This window comes from Hemitrygon akajei, chromosome 7 (genome assembly GCF_048418815.1).
Source record: "Hemitrygon akajei chromosome 7, sHemAka1.3, whole genome shotgun sequence".
Classification (NCBI taxonomy): Eukaryota; Metazoa; Chordata; class Chondrichthyes; order Myliobatiformes; family Dasyatidae; genus Hemitrygon; species Hemitrygon akajei.
The window spans coordinates 13,304,491-13,324,889 of record NC_133130.1 but is presented as its reverse complement, the minus strand read 5'-3'; the positions used below and the strand labels follow the sequence as shown (position 1 = coordinate 13,324,889).

At 46.4% G+C, this 20,399-nt stretch overlaps 1 protein-coding gene across 5 annotated transcripts in view; it reads right to left on the bottom strand.

Annotated features, from left to right (window-relative positions):
• The window catches only part of phactr2 (phosphatase and actin regulator 2), a 189,986-nt gene that overhangs the window by 60,778 nt on the left and 108,809 nt on the right, over window positions 1-20,399 (bottom strand). For all 5 annotated transcript variants that reach the window (XM_073050411.1, XM_073050407.1, XM_073050409.1 and 2 more), the window contains exon 3: window positions 5,475-5,555. In XM_073050411.1, coding sequence (XP_072906512.1) covers window positions 5,475-5,555 — 81 coding nt within the window. The remainder of the gene's footprint in view (window positions 1-5,474; window positions 5,556-20,399) is intronic.

Below are 20,399 nucleotides of genomic sequence, written 5' to 3'. Positions count from 1 at the left end.
TGGATTCAGGGACAGGTATATCCCGCAGCAGAGTCTGGGGGTGATGAAGAGGATGTGAGATAAGCGGAAGTGGTTGTGACTAAGCACACACACTCACCCACCCCCTCAGACACACTCGGAAGTGAGATTCAGAGCAACCCAACACGATAGGCAATGTGAGGCATGAGAAGAGTGGGGCAGAGAAACAGAGGTAGCAGAAAAGGGCCAGTAACACCATGAAGGAACCCATCCACCTGGTCAGAGACTGTTTGTCCCACTCCCGCCAGGGAGGAGGCTACATCACATCCACACCAGGACCACCAGACTCAAAAACAGCTACCTTTCCCCAAGCAGTGAGGCTGATCAACACCTCCACACCCCCAACCACTACTTTATCACTTCCTGCCAGAGTCACCTCATGTACAGACACTCCTGTGCCTAGCGTCACTTTGTAGACATACAATCAATGGATATAAACTATCTGTTTTTATTTACTGTGAGTTTGTTATCACTGTGTTCTTTATCTCTGGTTTTTGTGTTGCATCAGATCCAGCGCATAATTATTTCATTATCCTTTACACTTGTGCACTAGAAATGATGATGGATGCATTGGTCATGATCTTTCAAGAATCACTGGATTCTGGCATGGTCCCGGAGGACTGGAAGATTGCAAATGTCACTCCACCCTTTCAGAAGGGGAGAAGACAAAAGGAAGGATATTATAGGCCGCTAGTTAACACCAGTTAGCCTAACCACAGTGGTTGGGAAAGTGTTGGAGTCCATTATTAAGGATGAGGTTTTGAGGTGCTTGGAGACTAATGATAAAATAAGTCAGCATGGTTTCTGTCAAGTGAAATCTTGCCTGACAAATCTATTAGAGCTCTTCAAGGAAGTAACAAGCAGGGTGGACAAAGGAGAGGCAGTGGATGTCATTTACTTGGATTTACAGAAGGCGTTTGATAAGGTGCCACACACGGGGCTGCTTAACAAGATAAAATCCTCTGGCGTCACAGGTAAGATACTGGCATGGATAGAGGAATGGCTGACAGACAGGAGGCAGCGAGTGGGAACAAAGTGAGCTTGTTCTGGTTGGTTTCCAGTGGCTAGTGGTATTTCTCAGCGGTCAGAATTGGGACTGCTGCTTTTCACATTGTTTACCAGTGATTTAGATAATGGAATTGATGGCTTTGTGGCAAAGTTTGCAGATACGAGGACAGGCGGAGGGGTCGGTAGTGCTGAGGAACCAATGTGATTGCAGCAGGGCTTAGACAAATTGGAAGAATGGGCAAAAAGTGGCAGATGGAACAGTGTTGGGAAATGTATGATAATACATTTTGGTAAAAGTAACAATAGTGCGAACTATTACCTAAATGGGGAGAAAGTTCAAAATCAGAGGTACAGAGAGACTTACGAGTCCTCGTGCAAGACTCCCAGAAGGTTAACTGAGTCTGTGGTAAAGAAGGCAAATGCAATGTTGGCATTTATTTCACGTGGAATAGAATATAAGAGAAAGGAAATAATGCTGAGCCTTTATAAGACAATAGTCAGGTCACACTTGGAGTCTTGCTAACAGTTTTGGGCCCCACATCTCAGAAAGGATGTGTTGTCATTGGAGAGTCCAGGAGAGGTTCACGAGGATGATTCTGGGAATGAAGGGGTTAACATATGAGGAGCATTTGGCAGCTTTGGGCCTGTACTCACTGGAACTTAGAAGAATGCAGGGGGATCTCATTGAAACCTACCGAAAGTTGAAAGGACTAGATAAGGTGGATGTGGAAAGAATGTTTCCTATGGTGGGAGTGTCCAGGACAGCCTCAGAATTGATGGGTGACCTTTTGGAACAGAGGTGAGGAGAAATTTATTTTTAGCCAGAGAGTAGTGAACCGGTGGAATGCTCTGCCACAGACCGTGGTGGAGGCCAAGTCTGTGGGTATATTTAAGGTGGAAGTTGATTGTTTCCGGATCAGTTGGGGCATCAAAGGATGTGGTGAGAAGGCAGGTGTATGGGGTTGAGTTGGATCTGGGATCAGCCATGATGGAGTGGTAGAGCAGCCTCGACGGGCTGAATGGCCTAATTCTGCTCCCGTGTCTTACAGACATCTTGAATCTGAAGAGGGCCTTCTCCGGTTGGCTGCCGGTGACTCATGGTGTTCCACAGGGGCTGGAGTTGGGACTGCTTCTTTTTACATCATGCAGTACTCTGCCGAAGACTTTAGCACATAGACTTCTGTTGGTGTGCACAGATCCTGTGCACAGTACTGTAGAAATTTTATGTATTGCACTGCACTGCTGCCATAAATAACAATTTCATGACGTATGTGAGTGATGATAAACCTGATTCTGATTTGGGTCTCTATTGTGGACTGAAAGTGCAAACTCGCTCTCCGCTCCATGTTGACAAATACAGTACTGTGCAGACTTAAACACCAGGAAATCTGCAGACGCGGAAATTCAAGCAACACACACACAAAATGCTGGTGGAACGCAGCAGGCCAGGCAGCATCTATAAGGAGAGGCACTGTCGACGTCTCGGCCCGAAACGTCGACAGTGCTTCTTCCTATAGACGCTGCTTGGCCTGCTGCGTTCCACCAGCATTTTGTGTGTGCTACTGTGCAGAATTAGGCCATTTGGCCCATTAAATCCACTTTGCCACGCGATCATGGCTGATTTATTTCCCACCTCAACCTCATTCTCCTGCCGTCTCCCCGACTACTTCACCCTTGCACTTTCTTTGTTCACCTGCTCTGCACTCTGCCTGGAATTGCAACGCAACACTATTTTTTGCAACTCTTTAAAAAAAATTTTTTTTTATTGAATTTTCAAATAGGTTACAGAAAGAAAAAAGAAAGTTATCAACCCTTCCCCCCTCCCTTAACCCCTCCCCCTAACATATCCCTATAGAAAAAAAAAGAAAAAAGAAAGAAAGAAAGAAAAAAGAAAGAAAGAATGCCTGGGTTTTGGAAGATCCCCACATGCTCCATGGAACTCATAATAGCTTTAATATGTATATTTATTTCTTTCCCCAGATAACCAATAATTTTATCTTCAGAGCACCTATATATTTAATCCTATTTTTTGTAAATAAGGGCGCCAAATTTTCAGAAATATTTCATATTTATCTCTTAAATTATAAGTAATTTTTTCAAGTGGAATGCAGCTAAAAATTTCATTCTTTATTTTTTGCAACTCTTCACGCAAGAGGTCAGCTAATAAATGAAGGGATCTTGCTGTGCTCCTTAATAACAGTATCTGCACTTTACCACTCGCAAATTGTGTTCCAGAATGGAAACAAGAGGCAGTATCGCCACACATCTGAGATCTCTACTCTGTTGAATGGAGCTGAGAGTGAAAATAAATCAGCCGTAATTGAATGGTAGAGCATACTTGATGGGCCAAATACTGCTCCTGAGTCTTACTGATTTCCCTTTGTACTACTGCGATGTATTTCTGTGTGGAATGCAAGCAAACAAAAGATTTTCCCATTATCTCGATACAGATGACAAATAACAAGCCAATTCACTGGCCGAGGGGTGGTCATGTTGTAAAGGTACTACAGAAATCCTGTAAACACAACCACTGCCAAAGCAAATAAAATATTGCATGTGTTCACACAAGAATTCTCTAAAGAACCGCTGGGTTCAGTGACCAAGTGCATACCACTTTACCAAATTCACCGGAAAATGGCAGATGGAATTTAATGAAGACAAGGAAGAGGTTTTGCACTTTGGTAGGACCAGCCAGGGCAGGTCTTAGACAGTGAATGATAGGGCCCTGAGGTGTGTGGTAGAACAAAGTGATCTGGGAATACAGGTCCATGATTCACTGAAAGTGGCATCACCGGCAGATAGGGTCGTAAGGAAAGCTTTTGGCACACTGGTCTTCCTAAATCAAAGTGTTGAGTACAGGAGCTGGGATGTTATGTTGAAGTTGTAAAGACGTTAGTGAGGCCCAATTTGGAGTTGTTTGCAGTTCTGACCACCTTCCTACAGGAAAGATGTAAGTGAGATTGAAAGAGTGCAGAGAAAATTTACAACGATGCGGCGGGGACATGAGTTAGGGGAGGTTGGGACTTTTCGCTAGAGTGTAGGAGAAAGCAGAGAGCTTTGATAGAGGCGTGAAAAATTATTCAGGGTGGGAGGCAGCCGCCGATCCCGGGGATCACGGGCTAGCACCTCTGGTGGACTGTGTAAGGGTCCAAGCTCCAGGGTGCAAGCCTGGGTGGGAAGATCAGAGGAACCGACTGTTCTCCATACAGCGGGCTCCCCCCTCCACGTCACTGATGTGGTCCAAGGGAAGGGCAAGCGTCGATACAGCTTGGCACCAGTGTCCTCACAGAGGTTGCCAGAGTGAAGTTGTAAACAACATCAAAATGCCTTAGGGACCTCGGCTCCGGGTTTCTTCCTCAGGGTTTACTCCCGAAGCCTTTTCCATGGGTGGGCATGGCCGCAAGGCAGCGGAGATTTAAAATCAGAGTTTTCCTTCTCCTAGGCGGGCTGATGAGCCCCACCTGCCCCATATTAGGGGTACAGAAAGGGTAAATGCAAGCAGACTTTTTCCACTGAGGTTGAGTGAGACTAAAACCAGAGGTCATGAGTTAAAGGTGAAAGGTGAAATGCATAAGGCAAATATCAGAATCAGGTTTATTATCACCGGCATGTGACGTGAGAGGGACCTTCACTTAGAGAGGGAGGTGAGAGCGTGGAATGAGCTGCCAGGGGAAGTGGTGACTGTGGGCTCGATAATGAACATTTAACAGAAGTTTGGATGACTACATGGATGGGAGGTGTATGGAGGGCTGTGGTGTGGGTGCAGCTTGATAAACAGTTCAGCATGGACTAAATGGGCTAAAGGGCCTGATTTTGAGCTGTAGTGGTCTACGGCTGTGACACCCTCAGTTGTTGTGGCTAGGGATCGGGGCGGTGGCATGGCGTGTCTCAAGACACCTTCCCACACTTGTGGAGGCCCGGAGAGAGGCAGAATATCAAAACATTTCCTCAAAATGCCCAACGCTCTGACAGTGTGAAAGGCAGGAAGCAGCGCGTCAGGGGTGTGCAGAAGCCGAGGACGGTGGTGAACACAGGGCTCCGCTCGGCAGCTCAGGAGGAAGCTGTCCGGCCACGGCTGGGGTTAATTTGCTCCACAGTGCAAGGACAGGAGGGCAGACACAGAGGTGGAGTGACAGGGAGGTGGAAAGGGAGTAATGGAGATTCAGAGGCGGATTGAGTGTGTACATCTCCTCAGACAGAATCCAACATTAGGGTTGGACCCTCGGTTTACAAGGGCCGTCAGAAACACTGCCACAAGACGAGCCTCCATGCAGAAGAAGGTTGTGGGCGCTGCGCCGTCTTTACAGACTGACAGAGGACCACTGATAGGAGTTAGTCACAGGGAGTTTCCCGGTCAGCGCCCTCAGATGTGACGCTGGACTCACTGCTGGCAAGGCATTCCCCCAGAGAGAGATCCCTCCCTCTACCCGGCCCCCTGGGTGACTTACCTGGATCAGGAACCTCCTTCAACACGCCCCTCCTGACCAACTCCTCCCTACTCTGCCTCGCCGACATCTTCCGCTCCAGCACTACGAGGGCAAGAGGAAGAAGAGGAAGAGTTAGTGGCGGGACACGGTATCACCAGCTGTCGATCGCTCAGTGTGAACAGAGTGCAGTCCGTCACCGAAAGCAGCCTCCCCTGCATGGGCTCTGTCTTCACCTCGCAGCCTGGGTAAAGCCCCCACCCACACCGGATATCCTCCCCTCTCCCACTGGGCAGAAGATACAAAAGCCTGAAAGCCTGTAACACCAGGCTCAAGACCAGGTCCTATCCCACTAGTCAATGAACATCTCTCACACTGCAATTTCAGCTTCTGATTTCTAAATCTACCTCATCGGCCCACGCACTTACTGTATCTGCACTTCCCCTATAACTCAGAGCTTAGAACCTTACAGCACAATACAGGCCTGTTGGCCCACCATGTAACCTACTCCAAGATTAATCTAACCCGTCTCTCCTACAGAGTCCCCATTTTTCGATCACCCATGTGTCCATCTCAGAGTTTCTTAAATGTCTCCAATATATCTGCCTCTACCTTCGCCAGGGTGTTCCACACACTCTCCACTCTCTGTGTAAAGAAATTACCCCGACAGCCCCCCTATACTTTCCTCCAACCACCTTAAGTCAAGTCACTTTTATTGTCATTGGTACCGTACATAGTAAAAATGAGACAACGTTTTTCAGGACCATGGTGTTACATGACACAGTACAGAAACTAGACTGAACTACGTAAAAAAAAACACAGAAAAAAATACACACAACAAATACACTAGACTACAGACCTACCCAGGACTGCATAAAGTACTCAAGACAGTGCAGACATTACAATAAATAATGAACAATGACAAGGTGTCAGTCCTGGCTCTGGGTATTGAGGAGTCTGATAAAGTTATGCCCCCTTGTATAGTCATTTCTGCTGTGGGAAAAAGTCTCTGGCTGTCCACTGAATCTATGCCTCTTGAGCTGCTAAACCTCTATAAGTCACATCTCATCCTCCTTTGCTGCAAAGAGAAAAGCCCTAGTTTGCCCAACCTTTCCTCATAAGACATGCTCTCTAATCCAGGCCACATCCTGGTAAATCTCCTCTGCACCCTCTAAAACTTCCATACCCTTCCTGTGATGAGGTGACCAGAACTGAACACAATATTCCAAGTGTGGTTGAACTAGGGTTTTCCAGAGCTGCAACTTTATCTCGTGGCTCTTGAACGCATTTCCTAGTGAATGCCAACACACCGTACGCCTTCCTAAGCACCCTATCAATTTGCATGGTAACTTCGCAGGATTTTCTAAAAGGACCCCAGCTCCTCCACACTAAGAATCTCACCATTAACCCTCCACTTGACCTTCAAGTTCAACCTTCCAAAGTGAATCGCCTCACACTTTTGGGATTGAATGCCATCTGCCACTTCTCTGCATCCTTATCAACGTCCCATTGTAACCTACAACAACCCACTGTACCGCCGACCTTTGTGTGGTGAGTGTAACACTCTACACTTGGCTTTCTCTTTGTCCTACTGGGCGTGTTTGTTAACCAAATTAACTGCCTGGATGGCAAAGGGCTTTGCACTGTCAATAACGTACACGCGAGAATAATGAACCATTCCAAGATCTCCCCCAACAGCATGCGACTAATGCAAGTTCAGGGTTACACTGAGGTCACGCTACCCAATTACACCCAAGCGACCAATTAACCTACATCCTTGGAACGTGGAAGAAAACCAGAGAACCCAGGGAAAACCCATGTGGTCAACATAGAAGCTCAAGTCTTCCTCCCAGCATTGGTGAATCAAGAACTAGAGGGTAAGAATTTGGAGAGATGAGGAAGAGATTTTGTAGGATACTGAGCATAGGGTGATCAGTATATGGAATGAGCTGCTACATTTCCTATCCACTACTTGGACAGGTATATGGATGGGAAAGGTTTAGAGGAATATGGGCCAAACATGGGCAGATGGGACTAGCTTAGAAACCTTGACCAGCATGGAGCAGTTGGGCTGAATGGCCTGCTTCTTTGCTGTATAATCCTATGATGTTGATTGGAGTGATGCTCTACAGATCAGAAGTGCAGATTGGAAACAACATCTCCACCTTGTTGACAATCAACACAGGTACACCTCAACAATGCGTGCTTCTCCACTCTCTCTATACCCAGGACTGCGTGGATAGATACGGCTGAAACGCTGTCTACAAATCTGCCACTGACAATACTGGCAGAATCACAGATGGTAACAAGGAGGAGCACAGGGGTGAGATAGATTAATTGCTGCAGTGGTGTCATAGTAACAAACTTTGCACTGAACATCTGTAAGACCAAGGAACTGATTGTGGACTTCATGAAGCTTAAGACAAGGGAACACACATCAGTCCTCATCGAGGGATCAGCAGTGGAAAGGGACACCAGTTTCAAGTTCTTGGGTGTCAACATCTCTGAAGATTTATCCTTGGCCTAATATATTGTTGCAATTGCAAAGAAGACATAACAGTGGTTATATTTCATTTGGAGTTTGAAGAGATTTGTTATGTCACTGAAGACACTCACAAATTTCTACTGATGTTCTGTGGAGAGCATTCTAGCTGGCTGCATCACCGTCTTGACCACTGCACATGATCGGAAAAAGCTGCAGAGGGTGGTAAATTCAGCCAATCTCCATCATGGGCACTGTCCTCCCCAGCATCAAGGGCACCTTCGAAAGGTGGCATTCATCATTAAGAACCCCATCACTCAGGAAATGCCCTCTCATTACCACCATCAATGATAGATAGATAGATAGATAGATACTTTATTCATCCCCATGGGGAAATTCAACTTTTTTTCCAATGTCCCATACACTTGTTGTAGCAAAACTAATTACATACAATACTTAACTCAGTGAAAAAGGAATGAGGAGGTACAGGAGCCTGAAGAGACACACTCAGTGTTTCAGGAACAGCTTCTTCCCCTCTGCAGATTTCTAAACGGACAATGAACCCATGTACATTATCTCATTAATTTTGCTTTCTTCCTGCACTACTTGTTTAATTTTTTTGACATACATTTCTTTCTTGTTGTAACTTAAAGGTTTTTTTTATGCATGACACTGTACTTCTGCCACACACAAAATAACAAATTTCACAATACACGTGAGGAATACTCAACGTGATTCTGGTTCTGATTCAGCACATCATGAGACTCGAACAAACAGAAGTAGAAAAGCAGGGCGTCTTTTTACCCAGACGTCACCCTGTGGACTGTAATCCCACTCAAAGCCCTTCTTTGTAAGGGAGTTAATTGACGCAGCGTTAATTAACTCCTGCGCTTACAGAGAGACTCTATTCTATGGCTGTGCGTGGAAAAGCCTCTTCTAATCCGCACCACCACTGGTCAACTGTGCACTGAAACATTCCCGGTCGGTGTCCAAACTAAATAATCTGCTTTGAAATGATGTATTGGCACAGCCCGGCATTCCAACGAGATAAAGACCCATTTTGTCAACACCGACACAACAGAGGTGTGTCCAGACATCCAGAACAAAGGAAAGTCGAACTGGAACTGAAATGCAGGGGGCCCCGAGTTAAACTTTTAAAATATATTCTTACAATTTATAGAACATAGAAGAGTGCAGCACATTACAGACCCTTCGGCCCCTGATCTTGTACCAACCTTTTCACTCAATCTAGCCCTTCCTAGGAAAAAAAAATCCATTGACTGTCCACTCGATCCCTGCCTCTTATCATCTTGTACACCTCTATCAAGTCACCTCTCATCCTCCATCACTCCAAAGAGAAAAGACCCAACTCGTTCAACCTATCTTTGTAAGATATGCTCTCTAATGCAAGCAGCACCCTGGCAAATCTCCTCTGCAACCTCTCTAATGCTTCCACATCGCTCCTATAATGAGGTGACCAAAGCTGAACACAATATTCCAAATACAATTCTGATGCAAAGATCAACCTAACCTGTAGGGACCATATATCTCTCCTCTATCTGTTTTGCATTCTGTATTGTGTGTTTATGATGTTTAAAATGGTAACCAGTCACGTGAGTGGGGACGTGGTAAAAGTGAAGGGAATAAGTTATGATTTCTTGCTTATTTCAGGCCAGTTTGTAGCTTGGGACTGGCGGTTGTCATATTTTTTGCTGACCACTGACTATCACTGAATAATGCTTAGCTTACATGGGTATGTTGAAGTACATTGCATCAAGATTGTATGAAAAAGGATCAATTATAACCGACATTTTGATGACCAACTCTGCCACCTTCATCAAGGATGATGCCTGGGCATGTAGTTTTTTTTTTCATTTATTCTGACTAATCTGGGATCAGGTAATGGGGGAGACAGTATGCTCCGTATGCAGTATGTGGGAGGTCAGGGTCAACACAGTTGTTCCTGATGATCACACCTGCAATATGTGCATCCAGCTGCAGCTCCTATCAGACCGAGTTAGGGAATTGGAGCAGGAGCTGAATGAACTACGGATCATTCGGGAGGCAGAGGCAGAGATAGATAAGAGTTATCGGGAGGTAGTCGCACCGAAAAGACAGGAGGTAGGCAAATGGGTGACAATCAAGAGAGGCAGGGGGAGCAGACAGAGAGAGCAGAGCACCCTTGTGGCCGTTCCCATCAATAATAAGTATACCATTTTGGATACTGTTGGTGGGGATGACCTACCAGGAACAAGTTGCAGTGGTCCTGTCTCTGGCACTGAGGTTGGACCCTCGACTAGGAAGGGGAGGAGGGAAGAGAAGAGAGTGGTAGTGATAGGGGATTCTACAGTCAGGGGGGCAGATAGGAGATTTTGTGGGGAAGATCGGGAGTCTCGGATGGTATGTTGCCTCCCTGGTGCCGGGGTCTGGGACATCTCAGATCGGGTGCAGGTTATTCTCGAGAGGGAGGGCAAGAACCCAGATGTTGTGGTCCATGTAGGGACCAATGATGTGGGTAGGATGAGTGAGGGGGTCCTGCGTAGGGATTTCAGGGAGTTAGGTGCGAAGCTGAAGAGCAGGACCTCCAGGGTTACAATCTCAGGATTGCTACCTGTGCCACGTGCAAGTGAGGCAAGGAAGAAGGATTATACAGATTAATACATGGCTGAGAGGATGGTGCAGGAGGGAGGGCTTCAGATTTGTAGATAATTGGGCTTTGTTCCAGGGAAGGTGGGATCTGTTCTGACGGGACGGTTTACACCTGAACTGGAGCGGTACTAACATTCTTGCAGGAAAGTTTGCTAGTGCTTCTTGGGGGGGGGGGGGGGGGGTTAAACTAAATTTGCAGGGGGCAGGGATCCAGAATGTGAGAGAGGATAGCGAGAGGAAGAATAAAGGACAGGTGGGGACTACACGGTTCCAGAATATTAAGTGTGTAGTAGAGAAAGGTGAGGCGGAACAAGTGATAAGGAGGACACATGTACAGAGGGATGGTCTGACGGAACATGGAGTTAAATGTGCAGAAAGAATAAGTAAATTTAGGAAGGACAACAAAATTCAAGGGGTGTATAGCCCGATGGGAGTTTGGGGAGCTGGGTTAAGCACAATAGGCAGAGATTTAAACAGATAGAGGAGAAATGGGCTAAAAATTCTATATCTGAATGCACAAAGTGTCAGAAATAAGGCAGATGAGGAAGCTCAGGTGCGAATGGGTAACTATGATGTTGTTGGGATAACGGAGACATGGCTGCAAGGAGATCAGACCTGGGAAATGAATGGATAAGGGTATACATGCTATCGTAGGGATAGAAATGTGGGCAGAGGGGGTGGGGTGGCCCTGTTGGTGAGGAATGAGATTCAGTCCTTTGCAAGGGGAGGACAAAGGATCAGGAGAAGTAGAGTCTGTGTGGATAGAACTGAGGAACAGTAAGAGCAAAAAGACCCTAATGGGTGTTGTCTACAGGCCCCCAAACAGTAGCATGGATATTGGGTGCAAGTTGAATAGGGAGTTAACATTGGCATGTGGCAAAGGTAATGTTGCAGTAGTTATGGGGGATTTCAACATGCAGGTGAACTGGGAGAATCAGGTTGGTGCTGGACCACAGGATAGGGAGTTTGTAGAGTGCCTAAGGGATGCATTCTTGGAACAGCTTGTATGAGAGCCAACCAGGGACAAGGCTATTCTGGATTTACTGTTGTGTAATTAACAGGATTTGATAAGCGATCTTGAAGTAAAGGAGTCATTAGGAGGTAGTGACCATAATATGATAAGTTTTTATCTGCAATTTGAGAAGGATAAGGGCAGATCGGAGGTGTCAGTGTTGCAGTTGAACAAAGGAGACTATGGAGCCATGATGGAGGAGCTGGCCAAAGTTAAATGGACTGATACCCTAGCAGAAAAGACAGTGGAACAGCAATGGCAGGTATTCTTGGGAATAATGCACAAGGTGCAAAATCAGTTCATCCCCCGGAGAAGGAAGGATTCAAAGGGGGGAAAGGGGCCACAGTGGTTGACAAAGGAAGTCAGAGATTGCATAGCATTAAAAAAAAGGAAGTATGACAGAGCTAAGGTAAGTGGGAGGACAGATGATTGGGAAGTTTTTAAGGAACAACAGAACTTAACTAAAAAGACAATAAGGGGAGAAAAAATGAGGTACGAATGCAAGCTAGCAAGGAATATAAAGGAAGATAGCAAAAGCTTTTTTAGGTATGTGAAGAGAAAGTAGATAGTTAAGAACAATGTTGGGCCCTTGAAGAATGAATTGGGTGAAATTGTTATGGGAAACAGAGAAATGGCAGAAGAATTTAATAAGTACTTTAGATCTGTCTTCACTAGGGAAGACACAAGCAATCTCCCAGATGTATTGATGGGCCAAGGACATAGGGTAACAGAGGAAATGAAACAGATTGACATTAGGAAGGAAACGGTGATGAGTAGACTGATGGGACTGAAGGCTGACAAATCCCCAGGTCCAGATGGTCTGCATCCTAGGGTACTAAAGGAGGTGGCTCTGGAAATTGTGGATGCATTGGTAATCATTTTCCAATGTTCCTTAGATTCAGGATCAGTTCCTGAGGATTGGAGAATGGCTAATGTTATACCACTTTTTAAGAAAGGAGGGAGGGAGGGAGAAAACAGAGAACTATCGACCTGTCAGCCTAACATCAGTAGTGGGGAAGATGCCAGAGTCCATTATTAAAGATGAAATAGTGGCATATCTAGATAACAGTGACAGGACTGGGCTGAGCCAGCATGGATTTACCAAGGGTAAATCATGCTTGACTAATCTGTTGGAGTTTTTCGAGGATGTAACCAGGAAGTTAGACAAGGGAGATCCAGTGGATGTAGTGTACCTCGATTTTCAGAAGGCATTTGATAAGGTCCCACATAGGAGATTGGTGGGTAAAATCAGAGCTCATGGCATTGGGGGGGTAAGATATTGACATGGATAGAAAACTGGTTGGCAGATAGAAAGCAAAGGGTAGCGGTGAATGGGTGTTTCTCGGAATGGCAGGTGGTGACTAGTGGGGTGCCACAGGGCTCGGTATTGGGACCACAGCTGTTTACAATTTACATCAACGATTTAGATGAAGGCATTGAGAATAACATCAGCATGTTTGCTGATGATACTAAGCTGGGTGGCAGTGTGACATGTGATGAGGATGTTAGGAGAATTCAGGGTGAATTGGATAGGCTGGGTGAGTGGGCAGATACTTTTTAATATGAAAAAGTGTGAGGTTATCCACTTTGGGAGCAAGAACAGGAAGGCAGACTATTATCTGAACGGTGTAGAGTTAGGTAAGGGAGAAATACAAAGAGATCTAGGAGTCCTTGTTCATCAGTCACTGAAGGTGAATGAGCAAGTGCAGCAGGCAGTGAAAAAGGCTAATGGAATGCTAGCCTTTATTACAAAGGGAATTGAGTACAAGAGCAAGGAAATCCTTTTGCATTTGTACAGGGCCCTGGTGAGACCACATCTGGAGTATTGTGTACAGTTTTGGTCTCCAGGGTTAAGGAAGGACATCCTGGCTGTAGAGGAAGTGCAGCGTAGATTCACAAGGTTAATTCCTGGGATGTCCGGACTGTCTTACGCAGAGAGGTTAGAGAGACTGGGCTTGTACACGCTGGATTTAAGGAGATTGAGAGGGGATCTGATTGCAACATATAAGATTATTAAGGGATTGGACAAGATAGAGGCAGGAAATATGTTCCAGATGCTGGGAGAGTCCAGTACCAGAGGGCATGGTTTAAGAATAAGGGGTAGGTCATTTAGGACAGAGTTAAGGAAAAACTTCTTCTCCCAGAGAGTTGTGGGGGTGTGGAATGCACTGCCTCAGAAGGCAGTGGAGGCCAATTCTCTGGATGCTTTCAAGAAGGAGCTAGATAGGTATCTTATGGATAGGGGTATCAAGGGATATGGGGACAAGGCAGGAACTGGGTATTGATAGTAGATGATCAGCCATGATCTCAGAATGGTGGTGCAGGCTCGAAGGGCTGAATGGTCTATTTCTGCATCTATTGTCTATTGTATTTATACCCTGTAGTCCGTCCCTCCTGATTGGATGAGGACTAACCAATCAGATTTCTGCTCTACCACCTTGTTTATAATCGAATTCCAGTTCTTACTTGGAGCAAGATCTTTGTCTTTGTTAAAAAATTTTTCATCTAGTTAGTTTTATTTCAACAGCTTCCTTCACCAGGCAGTCACAAAAGCCATTGGAGCGGCACGGTAGTTTTGTGCCGTCAAAGTCAATCCTACGGCCATTGCGAATGCAATGTTCTGCTCCCGCCAATTTCTCCAGGTAACTCAAATGGATACACCTCCTGAGGGGGTTTCCACCGTGCGGCCCTCCCCAGTGGCCTTTGGGACTGCCCGCTGAAGGAAGTCATTGAAATGAAACTAGCGGAAAATAATTTTAACAAAGACGAAGGCCACTCTCTTAGCAAGAACTGGAATTTGATTGCAAACAGGGTGGGAGAGGGAAAACCTGATTGGATCAGAGGTAACCGATCAAGATGGATGGACGATGGGGGAATAAATACCACCGGACTACACATGCCTAAGGGCGGCAGAGTTTGTCAGCGAATCGTCAGTTATAGTTGATATATGTACCCGGCTAGAAGCTCGAGAGGAGCTTATTTGTTCACGATTGTATGTTTGCTAATTGCTAATAAAGGATTCAACCCTTTGCATTCTTTGCAACAATCACTTCACTGGGGCTGAGGGTGCGACATGCAAGTATAACCACTCTGCAGTGGTCACAGGCTGGCGGCAATTGTTCTGTTTTGCTACTATATAACTCTTCCCTTCGACACAGCCCTCCATATTTCTATCATCCATGTGCCTATCTAAGAGCCTCCAAAGCATCCCTGGCAGTGTGTTTCACTCCTACCACTCTCTACCTCTAACTTCCCCTATACTTTCCTCCAGTCGCCTGCAAATGATGCCCCTTTGTATTAGCGAAAGATTCTGTCTGTCCACTCCGTTTAGGATTCTTATCATTTTAGATCTGAGGGGTAAACCTAATTTTCTTTCAGTTATTGAGTATGTGACATCAGCAATGTGCTGGTCAAATCTGATACAATCACTGTTTCAGAGACACTTAAACAAGCATTCGAATAGATGAGGCATACAGTCCTAATACTGGCAAGGATGGTCACCATGTACGGGGGTAGACCGAAGGTCTGGCAGGTAGACGAGGGCTCCACCCCAGCCGAACGCTTGCCCCTCCTCCAGGGTAAAGTCTGATCCCAGGTGCTCCTGGATCACACCGTGTCCCCAGGTGCAAAGGGAATTTTGGGTACCTATGGGCACTGTTGGATCTGACTGATTAATTCTTTGTTTGCGTTTTTAATTCTTAGATTAGACTGCTTAATTGTCATTTTCTTTGCAGTTTAAACAATCACCGGTCCTGATGAAGGGTCACGGCCTGAAACGTCGACTGTGCTCTTTTCCACAGATGCTGCCTGGCCTGCTGAGTTCCTCCAGCATTTTGTGTGCATTATTTGGTGTCTCCAGTCTGCAGATTTTCTTTTGTCTGTCAGGAAATTTGTTCTGTGCCACTTTACAGTGCAATACATAATAGAAAAAATACTGAATTACTGTAAATAAGTAGAACAAAAATAGAAATGAGAAAGTAGTGAGAGTGAGGTGGTGTTCATGGGCTCATTGTCCATTCAGGAATCTGATGACAGAGGGAAAGAAGCTGTTCCTGAATCATTGAGTGTGTGTCTTCAGGCTCCCGTACCTCCTCCCTGATGGTGGCAATAAGAAGAGGGCATGTCCTTGGAGATGATGGTCCTCAATGATGGGAGTAGGCAGGGGATCATGGGTTTGTGCCCCGGTGGACTGTGCAAGCCTGGGCGGGAGGATTTGAAGAAGCAGTTGTTGCCCATGTAGTGAGCTCCCACTCTCCACAAAGAAACATAGAAAACCTACAACACAACACAGGCCCTTCGGCCCACAATGCTGTGCCGAACACATACTTACTTTAGAAATTACCTAGGATTACCCATAGCCCTCTATTTTTCTAAGCTCCATGTACCTATCCAGGAGCCTCTTAAAAGACCCTATCGTATCTGCCTCCACCACCGTCACCGGCAGCCCATTCCACGCACTCACCACTCTCTGAATAAAACCTTACCCCCGACATCTCTTCTGTACCTACTTCCAAACAGCTTAAAACTGCACCCTCTCCTGCTAGCCATTTCAACCCTGGGAAAAAGCCTCTGACTATCCACACGATCAATGCCTCTCATCATCTTATACACCTCTATCAGGTCACCTCTCATCCTCCGTCACTCCAAGGAGAAAAGGCCGCGTTCACTCAACCTATTCTCATAAGGCTTGCTCCCCAATCCAGGCAACATCCTTGTAAATCTCCTCTGCACCCTTTCTATGGTTTCCACATCCTTTCTGTAGTGAGGCGACCAGAATTGAGCACAGTACTCCAAGTGGGGTCTGACCAGGGTCCGATATAGCTTCAAAATGACCTCTTGGCTCCTAAATTCAATTCCACAATTGATGAAGGCCAATACACCGTATGCCTTCTTAACCACAGAGTCAACTTGTGTAGCAACTTCGAGCGTCCTATGGACTTGGACCCCAAGATCCCTCTGATCCTCCACACTGCCAAGAGTCTTACCATTAATGCTATATTCTGCCATCATAGTTGACCTACCAAAATGAACCACCTCACTCTTATCTGGGTTGAACTCCATTTGCCACTTCTCAGCCCAGTTTTGCATCCTATCAATGTCCCACTGTAACCTCTGACAGTCCTCCACAGTATCCACATCACGTCCAACCATGTAGTCCAAGGGAAGGGCAAGCACCAGTACAGCTCGGCACCAGTGTCGTCGCAGAGGTTGCCAGAGTGAAGCTGTAAACAACATCAAACTGCCTTAGGGACCCCGGCTCCGGATTTCTTCCTCGTGGTTTACTCCTGAGCCCTTCCTACGGGTGAGCATGGCCGCAAGGCAGCGAGGTTTAAAGTCAGAGGTTTCCTGCCCCTATGCGGGTTGCCGTCCAAGGCTGACGAGCCCCACCTGCCCGAAGCAACTGGCTTTGAGGCACCAGTGGTCCACCTTTGCCCCTTCTCTCGTTCTGCTGGGCCTCGTGGCTAAGCCACACGGGAAGGCCAAGAGTCAGACTTGGTTGTCAGAGGCTGTTAGAGTCGCACGCCAATTGGAGCACTTTATAAGTACTGAGAGCTTATCCCCACCACCACCCCCGGCTATGACACGCTTTGGATTCCTCAGTGATGGACGCCACCTTTTTGAGGCATTGCTCCTTGAAGGTGTCCTGGATACTACGCAGGTTTGAGCCCATGGTGGAGGGGTAAGTTTACAAAATTATGGGGGGTATAGATAGGGTAAATGCCGACAGGCTTTTTCCACTGAGGTCGGATGGGCCTCTGACCAGGCATCATGACTGATGGGTAAAAGATGAGAAGTTTAAGGGGAATATCGTAAACTTCTTCACTCAGAGGACTGAGTGCAGAACGAGCTGTCAGCACAAATGATCCATGTGAGATTGATTTCAACGTTTAAGAGAAGTTTGGGTAGGTACGTGGATGGTAGAGGTAATGAGGGCTATGTTCCCCGCGCAGGTCACTGGGAGTAGGCCGTTTAAGTGGTTTCGGCATGGACTAGATGGGTCAAAGGGCCTGGTTTTGTGCTGTTCTTCTCGGATTCCAACTCTCTGAAGCTTACTTCGATCCTGTGCAGTGGCCCCTCCATACCAGACAGTGATGCAACCAGCTACAGTGCTCTGCACCGTACATCGCGAGAAATTTGCAAGTGTCTTTGCTGGCATACCAAATCTCCTCAAACTCCCAATGAAATATAGACTCTGCCGTACCTTCTTTGCAGCTGCATCGATATTTTGGGTCCAGGTTAGATCCTCAGAGATATTTACAAGCAGGAACTTGGTTCCTCAATGAGAACTGGGGTATGTTTCCTTGTCTTACCCTTTCTGAAGTCCACAATCACTTCTTTACTCTTACTGACACTGAGCGCCAGGTGGTTGCTGTGACAACTAGCTGGTATATCTCGTTCCTGTACGCTCCCTCCCTTCCATTTGAGATTCTGCCAGCAATGGTTGTATCGTCAGCAAATTTCTAGGTGGCATTTAAGCTGTGCCTAACCTCACAGTCATGGGTGGCCAGGCACAACTCAAATGCCATCTATAAATTTGCTTCCATCATGGAATTTAAAACTGTAAAACGTATTGACTAGTGTAATAATGTGACGGTGTGGCAGAAGGTAGTTTGATCACCTGAGTTGAGTCGGGTATGATGTCGCCTTCAGGGGTTGTCTGTTATTCTCTTAATGGAGAACGCCTGTGCGTGACTTGGCTTAACGTAGGGAGGCTGATGTACGGGCAGCCATCACACGGCCCTTGACAGACTGGGGTCAGGGTCCAGTGACATGGAATGCTCGACGACTGGGGTCCCTCCACTGCTGCAGCCTTCCTCCAGCTTCACTGCCGTTGTAACGTGTCATCATCTTCTGCCAGCCCCACCGTTGTGGTGACCTCCACCCTTGACATTCCCACCATGGGTGACCCTACCAGGAGCCAAGCTCCAGACGGCATCACCCTCGGGATCTCAGGAACTGACAAGCCTCTCCACCACGACAAGGTGACGATCCTCAGAAATGGTGTCATCACTGAATAAGCCTCACTTGGAAAAGGAAAAAGGTCCGTGTGTTGTTGGCACGTATGGTGTTTACTGCCTGTACCCAAACCAGCCCCGAGTTGAGTGGTTTCCTGGGTTACTATGAGCCCCTCACATCACGGGCGATCTACCACCCCATTTAGCGAGACATGGGGAGTTCTTTCCTTAATGCTCCAGTCCCTTTCTCAGAGTCTTGGAGCTCTACAACACAGAAACAGGCTCTTCGGCCCATCGTGTTGATCCTGGCCAAGTTGTCAGTCTGAGCTATCTGCTTCGCCCATGTTTGTCTCCTAGGCTAGAGGGTAGCACGGTAATGGAGTGGTTAGCACAACGCTTTACAGCACCAGTGATCGGGGTTTAATTCCTGCCGCTGTCTGTAAGGAGTTTGAACGTTCTCCCCGTGGGTTTCCTCCGGTTCCCCCTACATTCCAAAGACGTACAGGTTAGGGTTAGTACAGGTGTCCCCCATTTTTCGAACGTTCGCTTTATGACACCTCACTGTTACGAAAGACCTACATTAGTTACCTGTTTTCGCTAACAGAAGATGTTGTCACTGTTACAAAAAAGGCAGCGCGCGCCGAGCCGCCAACCTCCTCCCCCGGAACTGCATTCTAGCCGGCATTGCTTAAACACGTGCCTGTGAGCATCTGTGCTTTATGTCGATTTATTTTGTGCATCCGTTAGCAAGATGAGTTCTAAGGTATCGGAAAAGCCTAAAAGAGCGCTTAAGGGTGTTACACTTAGCGTAAAACAAGACATAATAAAATGTTTCGATCGTGGTGAACGAAGTAAGGATATAGTGAGTTTGGCTAAGCGTTTGTGGAAGTTGACGAAGATGATGTTGAAGAGATTTTGGCATCCCATGACCAAGAACTGAGAGATGAAGAGCTGATGAAGAGGAAAGGATAACAATTGAAACCGAACGCAGTAGCGAACGGCCCGAAAGTGAAGTAGTCTAGGAACTGAACGTGAAGCAATTGCGTGAGATTTTCACTGCGATTGACAACGCTGCAAAGATTGCAGAAAAGTATGAATTTAATTGTGAAAAGGTACGTAGGTTTAGGGCATATTTGTAGGACGGTTTGAGTGCTTACAAAGAACTGTATGACAGAAAAATGCACGAGGTAAGCAGTCAAGCATACTGTCGTTTTTCAAGCCTTCCACATCAGCCACAGCAGATGATGAAGCTCGACCTTTGACATCGAGGCAGGCAGACATAGATGATGACCTGCCTGCCTGATGGAAACAGACGATGAGATGACACCCGAGTGTCCCACCACCCCAACCTCCGACGACTCAGCCTAACACACCATCATCAGTGTGCTCGGTCTTCTCAACTCCGGTTAAGTGAAACTACACCGGACGTACATTATTTCTACTTTATATAGGCTGTGTAATTTTATGTGTTATTTGGTGTGATTTGGCAGCTTCACAGCTTAAAGGTTACTGGAAAGAGTGTTTCTGCCGGGAGCGCTTGCATCGAGTGTTTTTGCCGCTGCCAAGAGCGCTTGCGTGAGATTTTCGCTGCGGTGGACAGTGCTGCAATAATTGCAGAAAAGTATTTCTACTTTATATAGGCTGTGTATTTATCAGATCATTCCTGCTTTTACTATAAGTTACTGACATTTTAGCTTTTGTGTGTTATTTACCATGATTTGGTAGGTTATATTTTGGGTCTGCGAACGCTCACAAATTTTTCCCATATAAATAAATGGTAATTGCTTCTTCACTTTACTACATTCCGGCTTATGAACCATTTCACAGGAACACTCTACCTTCGAATAGCG